The sequence below is a fragment of the Priapulus caudatus genome, unplaced genomic scaffold, assembly GCF_000485595.1.
Source record: "Priapulus caudatus unplaced genomic scaffold, Priapulus_caudatus-5.0.1 Scaffold15, whole genome shotgun sequence".
Lineage (NCBI taxonomy): Eukaryota > Metazoa > Priapulida > Priapulimorpha > Priapulimorphida > Priapulidae > Priapulus > Priapulus caudatus.
Window position 1 is genome coordinate 292,913 of NW_014577076.1, and position 8,025 is coordinate 300,937.

Here is an 8,025-nt window from a genome sequence, read left to right on the forward strand (position 1 = left end):
GTGTGTGTGTGTGTGTGTGTGTGTGTGTGTGTGTGTGTGTGTGTGTGTGTGTGTGTGTGTGTGTGTGTGTGTGTGTGTGTGTGTGGTCGCGCGCGCGCGCGCGCGCGCGCGCGTGGGGGGGTATATATATATAAAAACTATCATACTGCCTTCTATGATATTTTTAAATCTCATTCATCGCGTTACGTTACGCTACAGCACGTTACGTTGCGTTGCATTACGTTAGGTTGCATTACGTTACGCTACGTCATGTTGCGTGACGTGTTGTTACAGAAGCTCAATGGAGTCAGGTCGCCTACCTAATACGGCTTCTGGGTCAGATGATCTCAGATATACGTAGTGAAGCTGAACACAGCTAGATCCGTCGGTAGTAGACGTGAACTCTATCGAGTGCAATTCTGAGCACTTGGTGCATTCAGCCTGGCCTGCCTCACTAGTAATCGAACCTTCAGCAGTAAAATATTATATATATAAATAAATATATATATATATATATAAATATATATATATATATATATATTAGAAGTAAAAACACACGGACACCCATGTAGATATAGAAAATTATAATATAGAAAAATAGAATAGAAGTGTCAATTTCTATTTTATTTTGCGAGCTTTCGAGAACATGTGTCTCTTCATCAGGCTGTAAAACAACAACAGAATGATGTAGTTGAAAGTTCACATATAAGCGACAACACACGAATACTATTCAAACGTTAAGCAATCGTAGGTCCCTACCTATAGGACAGCGTACGCAGTCCCAGCAGCACTTCTTCTGTCCATATACCATCCTATAGCCTGGTTGACACTCGCGGCTACAGGCAGAGAACGGCACGCTGGTTTCGTGACCTGGCCACTCTATCTGGTCGACGTGTAATGTGAAGACGGGCACTGCCGGTCGCCCGTTCCACGCCCCTGTGACCATCTGGCCATGTTATACGTTGTTGCGATAAGGCGTGTTTCATGTTTCATTAGAATGTTTCATTAGAAGGGAAAGAGCCACAGCATGGCGTCAGTCGTTCGGATATCTACTATCGTTATTTTTAAGTCACTCATGGCTGATCTGATCTGAGTTGGGTAGACAACTTACATTCGTTTCGTGTTTGGCAACACTAAATTATTATGCTGAAACGTTAGTCTCTAGCCATAGAATAGTTAGATACTCCCTATTCTAGTACGTCCATTAAATGGTTATAAGCGTTATTAAACGAGCATTATGTTGAACAAATTACCTATGTACTTGTACGAATAGTTGTTGTCACTAGACGTTCGCATATTTGTTACTAGGTAACCGCCCTTCACGTCACCATTGGCGTCGAACTTCACTTCTCCCGTGTGACCAACAAACTCAACATTCTGTACGGCGTTCAGCAGCCGCTCTGGAGTTAATAGCGGCAGGTCAATCGGCGGAGGTATAGTCGTCATCTGATCATTGTCCGTGGCGATCTGCTCGGTGGTCTGTTTATCGGTTACACTAGAGGAAGACGCTTGCTTCTGATTCGCCGTACCTTGACCTGTGTCGCCACTAACGTGTTCCGTTGCGTGCAGTGGTTTGTTCTCTGTATTATCATGTTGCGGCGTTGCCATATCGTCAGTCGTAGCCTGTGTGTCTTCGTCCTCAAGTCGTAGTTCCGTATCTGCGGGGGTTTGGTGAATATTTTGACGAATATTTTGTGACGTTTTGGAAGCCGTGGCGCCCACCGGATCATTTCCTGTGGGCGTGAAATGTTGCTGCTCGGCGTCCCCGCTCTGTACAAGACCCTCCTCGGCTAGGATGGTGTGTAGCGCTTTAGCAAAGGCTAAGACAGCGTCTATGACATAGGGAGCATCGTCTATGGAATCGCTCATCAGTGCGCCGTGCTTCTGCACTGCTGGATTAGTCTCGTTGCCGTACGCGTCTGCGCAACTCGGGAACAACTCACGACGATCGCAGGAGAGGCATTCGTCTTGGGACCTCGCTTTCATAGCGTCTGGAATATACAATCTTAAGATGATTGCGGCAAAGAATAACCCGTTTAAATCTGATCAATTGTCTGGCAGGCAGAATAGCAGTAAAAACATAAAAATCCAAAATTATGTCTATTTTGTTTAAAAACGACATGCGCTGAGTATTGAATAAAACCGAGCAGTAGCAATTTTATTCAAGGCGATTAATAAAGTTATCTTACATCAACTACGATACCTGATAAGATCGAGTTCTTTTTTTCCGCTATACAGTTGTATTTTATCTTCCAGTATTCAGGAAACCACGGATTATGGGCGACGCTTTCAGCAACTGTCAGGTTGTTTAGATATTCCTGAAAATCCCGCTTATATATATTACGCTTATTATATTATTATATCACGCTTATATCGAGACATCTCACGATTTGAAGCCAACTGGAACACAAGCACCTGGGCCATTTTAAAAATAGAATGATAGTATCTAATTAAACACAAATAGTGTGTACCGCCAGTCTTAATGTTCACGTACTTTCTATCGTCTTATAATTCTATGTAAATTCCGTTCAAATACTGCTCTATAACACGCAATCTCACCGCATTCACGCCGCTGTGCACAAACTCACGAATTATAAAGCTTTTGTCGTTGATCGATATATTTTTCTGTGCGTGTATATATATACTAGCTATTACCCGTCCTCTAGACGGGTTTGAGTGGGGTATGATTTGAGGAAGACGGTTTAACCATTTATCTCTCCCTTTTAGTTGAGGATGTATTTACAGTAAATACTGATATGTATAGACTCGAGTCATATATCAATATTTGTTTAAAAAGATTGTATCTAAATATATATAAAATCTGAAATTTTTCCTTAAAATTACATACAATTTTTCAAATAAAGGGAAATGGGGTAATTTCATAGTACAATTTCACTTATTTAGATATTATTTTTGAAAATATCATTCTGGTACGAAGCATTATTAATAAGTCAAATTCTTAAAAAAAGCAAAATGCATTGAGTAGTTTTGAAGATATATGTTCTTGAAAGTCAGTGGACGGCGGCGGGCAGGGTTACACCTCCCGTTGTCAAATATTTGCACACACGCGCGCGCACGCACACACCACAACACACCGCATTCACACTACCACACGGGCAGATGCGCAGCACAATCACAAGCGGCACCACGCCACACACCAGTACCAATTTACACACACACTTACACCGCACATGCACTCACGTCAGCAGCAACGCATTAGCATACACACCACACGCACACGCACACGGCCACACCACGCATACATACATCAGACACACACGCACACCGCACACGCACACGCACACCTCATCACCACTCACGCCGCACACATCCGACACACAGCACCTTCACGCACACACGCACACCAGTCAGCACATACAACTTCAGCACGTCTATTCGTTGGGGTTTGTCTAAGATTTTCGTCTCACAACTGTGTGCGCTGGCAGGATTGGCTGTTTATACACCGCAGCCGCAATGTCTTTCGCCAGTAATGTGTGCGTCGTGTGCGCGCGTGCCGGGCATGGGCGTGCGGTGCTTCGTGGCTGCGTTCCGTGCGTGCGTCGCTTAGGTGGGCTAGCGCTATGCTAGTGGAGCGGATCCACCCTAATTATCAATGACTTACTTATTATTACCTTTAATCTAATTAGTATAGCCTTAATTATCATTAAAAACCCCGTGAGAAAACAGTTAATAGTTGTAACCACAATCTTCAAAAGGTTATGGTATATAAATGTGCGTTGTGTGTGCCTCTGAAACATCGAAACGGGTCTAAAAATGTCAGCGCGATGTGGGAGCGGGTACCGCCCTGGCCACGATTACACCTCCGTTGCCAAATATTTGCCACACACGCCGCACGCACCGAACACACCGCATTCAGCACACATACGGCCATGCGCACGCACAACACACCGGCACCCACGCCACCACACATACCACATTTACACACACGATACGCGCGCACACACATACACGCACACGCCACACGCGCACGCGCATGCAACGCCACACACACGCATGCATACTGACTCCGGGATCGAGATTTTTCGGGGATCGCGGAAATCGGCGGCGGATTTACAGTCGTCAGGGGCAATTTTGTTGAAACGTAAAATTCAGTTGAGAAAATTGCCGGGAGGTAGCGGGATAAGTGAATGTAAAAATGAAATTATCACCTTGAACAGTACCTGACAGCCTAGACACTGACAAGCAAAGGTCAACAAGCGTGCGTGTTACACGATATAGCGATGTACCGCGCTTGCGCTTAGTGCGTACGTCCGTCCATGGCAAGGCAGCGGTGCGATTGATGTACGGCTTCCTGCGACACGATTGCTTTTATGTCTTATGGCGCGAATGCGATGCCGTGTGGGCGCCTTGGAGGCGGAGAACGAAAGTAACAACCGAAAACCGGGAGCCTCCTCGTCCCATCGTTTCATCCTTAAGGGTTGATTAATTATTAAGGTGCGGACTCCTATTTCGTATGTCCCTGGTACTAGTGTACAGTATTTTGTAGTATTTTATGACATGGCACTGTGTGATATGTGTTATTGACAAATGCTGGATGTACAGGAAGATACCAAGAAATTCAAGTAAGTCAGGTTTGAAAAAATTATTGAAGGTTGAATTCTTAGACTTACTTCAAGCCGTCTTCGTTCCACGCCGTGATCTTGGACGTTGCGTATAGGACGGATTCACATGCCCTTCTGATTTAATGACTGCGCATGCGGAGATTTTGCCGATTTTAAAATTTTGGTGCGGGTTTCGATGAGAGCACGTAAATTACAAAAGGTGATTCACGTACTCTGCTTTGCCGACTGCCGCATGCGGATTTTGCCGATCTAAACGTAGCGAATGTTATGCGCGACGCCCAGAGGGGCCCAGGCCGATTCGCGGGGAGCCACGCGGCCACGGTTTCGGAGGAGATACGGAAAACGACACTTCGGCTCTTTCTACTATTATATAGTAGATACATACACATTGGCGTGCATGCGGTTAGGTCGTGTTGTGGTGAGCGAACTACCTGAACCGAATTTCTGTGGAATTAGTAGTTAATCGTGAGTATATTAACATCGCGAGCTTGGTAGCAATTACAATGTGTGTTTAGTTATTGAAACTTTAATATTGAAACGGCCCAAATGCCCGTGAATGCCCCGACGTCATGATTCCATGATGAATCTTCGTGCCTGAACCAAGAATACAGTCATATAGTCCCGCCATATATCAGCGACGTTACATCGGTCAATACCTTTGGCGTGCCCAGTCACCGTGAGCGCGGGAGGGGAACCTACTGGAAGTGGATAGGCTTTGGTGCATCCAGCGTCAGACCGAGGAAGCCCTGCGCAGCGTGCACGTGCTGCTCAGCTATGGTTTTTGTCGTCGCCCATGTCTCAGATGCGATCCAGGTTATCCCAGTCAGGTTCGCTGCACTCGCCTCCTGCGCGTGACAAACAATAGACTAGTACCGCGTCCCTTTACTTTGATGATAGACCTTGTGGGTCTAAAGCGCTATTTGCGAAGCGAACAGCTTACCAGTCTCGACAAACAATGGATGGTCGTCAGGTTTCGTCGGTTTGTCAGCTTTCCAATTTCTTGGCTTCGTATTCATCCTACTAAGCTGTATATAATAACTGGAGGACGCAGGCATGTTTACTGCACACAAATACAATAAAGCAGCAGCGCTATATTGCAAGTCACATGGACTGCCAAAATTAGCTTCGTTAATATATTAGGAAATAGTGATATTTTAAGTAAAATAAATAAATAGTATATAGAATACATTATAATAACATATTATTATTATAATAAATAATATATAATACGTACTTGTTGATAATAATATATATATATCATTATTTAAATAACGTTATATCGCTATCAACGTTTATATCACTGCTAATACAAAAGCGTTACTATATAACGTTATGTTATGGTTTAAATACACATGCCCACACGCATAAGCAACACACCACACACACACACAACACACACACACACACACACACACACACACACACACACACACACGCACGCACGCACGCACGCACGCACGCACGCACGCACGCACGCACGCACGCACGCGCGCGCGCGCGCATAGTACGTTAAGGAAGAATAGTTAATATAATAATACAGATCAGTGATTCATTCTCACCGCAAAGACCATTTGATTTATAATAAAATTTTAATTAGGCTTAATTTCGCCGCAATGATAACAAAAGAGCAATTTTCACTTCTATGATGACATTGCTTAATTCGCCGGGTTGATATTTTGCTACGGGTGTTTCAGGCAAATTTGCAAATTCGCATACTTCCGCGTCTTACGGCTCTCCCCCGGAGGGTGGGGGGTACTCCTATTGTTAAAGATAGTACTGGGGACGTGCTGCTGGCCAGGGTATAATTTTCTAACATCTTTCTTGGCACAGGGTTATCTAGATACACACCCATCAAGCTGATATTTGACCAATATTGGCAAAATAATATTGGGCCAATATCACCAGGCCAATATTAGACCAATATAGACAGATATTGGTTCAATATAGGCAGATATTAGTTCAATATAGGCAGATATTGGTCCAATATCGGCCCAATATTGGCGAAACAATATTGAGCCAATATCACAAGGCCGATATTGGACCAATATCTGCCTATATTGACAGGACAGGACATAACCGAAATGTGCAATATTGCAACAGGGTATACTTTTTAGTGCAGTATATTGGGACAGGGTATACTTTTTAGTGCAGTATATTGGGACAGGGTGTATTTTAGGGCGCAAAGCGGTTTGCACCAGGGTCAGGTTTTCAAGGTCCCCGAGGCACCCCCCCCCCTACCCAGTTTCGAAGCGAGTGCTCCCCCCGGGGGGAGGGGGGCTCTCCTGTCCACCGAATTTGTCAAGCCTTTATTTTTTGCTTGTCGTAAGATAGCGCCATCTCGTATATATTGACGATATTGCTAATTAATTCACACGCCTTGCTTAAATACAAGTCTGTCGTTTACTTGTTTGGCTTAGAGTCAAATTTGTACAGAAAATTTATAGCTATATACATCCTCTTCTACCGTCATTGAACAGAGTCGCTTCAGGGAATACTTCTATGCAATTTGTCAGTGTTACCCCAAAGCGGGCCTCAGGGCGAACACTGAGGGTGATCACTGCTAAGTATTTTCGCGCCCTTGATGTTGGTTTTACGTTCACTATTACTGGGCACTTTTAACCGATTATTATATTAGTTATATATTAGCCGATAAATGTGCACGGAATTAATATCGGCTCTTCCATTAGTTACCTTAAGCGATTGCGTGTCTGATTTTAATGCGTCTTGTTTGATATAGCTATTCTCAGTACTATGTGTACCCGTTATTACTATGCTTGCCTCTCCATATTACGCGTGCCACTTATCCCGCCTCATTCCTACTTACCTCGAAAAAGTCTGGGATTGTTTTCTCGGTTGTAATGAGCACTACGACGCCCGCCTTCGGTTTATAATCCACGAGACGTGGCACGATATTCGCGAATGCTTCTTCAGAATTGTGGGGAGGAAAAACCTCGTCGACAGCGATGCAGAAGTTGTTGTACTGGAGGTCCTTCTTAAGTGGCTCCATGCCTTTTTAGTAGATTATATACCAAACGAAGTAAAACGGCGCATGTATATATTGCGTAGGTGTATGTTTATGAAATATTTATCATCTATATGACAAGCCGCTGACAGTTATGTGAATATCTTCATAGAGATTCTGTTTAAAAAAACTCTATGCTCAGTCTGAAGTTTTTATACCTATTGCCGCGTATAGTGATCTAGTTGAATATGGATACCGATGTGTAACCTGGAATCAAAAGCCCATAATAGTATAGTAGGCCTATTATTGTTTCTTAATATAATGGTATAAAGGTTTAAGCGGCTAATAAGTAGCGAATGGCTAACTCACTCATTCTTCCGTACGACGTATCAATGGCAAGGGTTGATATTAGAGTCCAGTTAAATGACTTTATCAGGTCACCCATTGCCTGCGTCTGTTGTGTGTCTGATGGAGTGGTTCTGGAAACCAGGTAGTTGCATC

At 43.9% G+C, this 8,025-nt stretch overlaps 2 protein-coding genes across 2 annotated transcripts in view; both read right to left on the bottom strand.

Moving 5' to 3' along the window:
- LOC106809744 (extracellular calcium-sensing receptor-like) overlaps positions 1 to 2,296 on the bottom strand; it is a 4,921-nt gene extending 2,625 nt beyond the window's left edge. Inside the window, exons 1-4 of the mRNA XM_014812939.1 lie at positions 2,183 to 2,296; positions 1,233 to 1,970; positions 739 to 915; positions 300 to 446 (exon numbers count right to left, since the gene is read on the bottom strand). Coding sequence (XP_014668425.1) covers positions 300 to 446; positions 739 to 915; positions 1,233 to 1,965 — 1,057 coding nt within the window. The 5' untranslated portion in view covers positions 1,966 to 1,970; positions 2,183 to 2,296. The remainder of the gene's footprint in view (positions 1 to 299; positions 447 to 738; positions 916 to 1,232; positions 1,971 to 2,182) is intronic.
- A 2,961-nt stretch (positions 2,297 to 5,257) lies between these two features.
- On the bottom strand, positions 5,258 to 7,569 carry LOC106809471 (taste receptor type 1 member 2-like). The gene is made up of 2 exons (XM_014812561.1): positions 7,387 to 7,569; positions 5,258 to 5,407 (listed from the first exon to the last, which is right to left on the bottom strand). The coding sequence occupies exons 1-2, from the start codon at positions 7,567 to 7,569 to the stop codon at positions 5,258 to 5,260; spliced, it is 333 nt and encodes a 110-aa protein (XP_014668047.1).
- Positions 7,570 to 8,025: the final 456 nt, after the last annotated feature.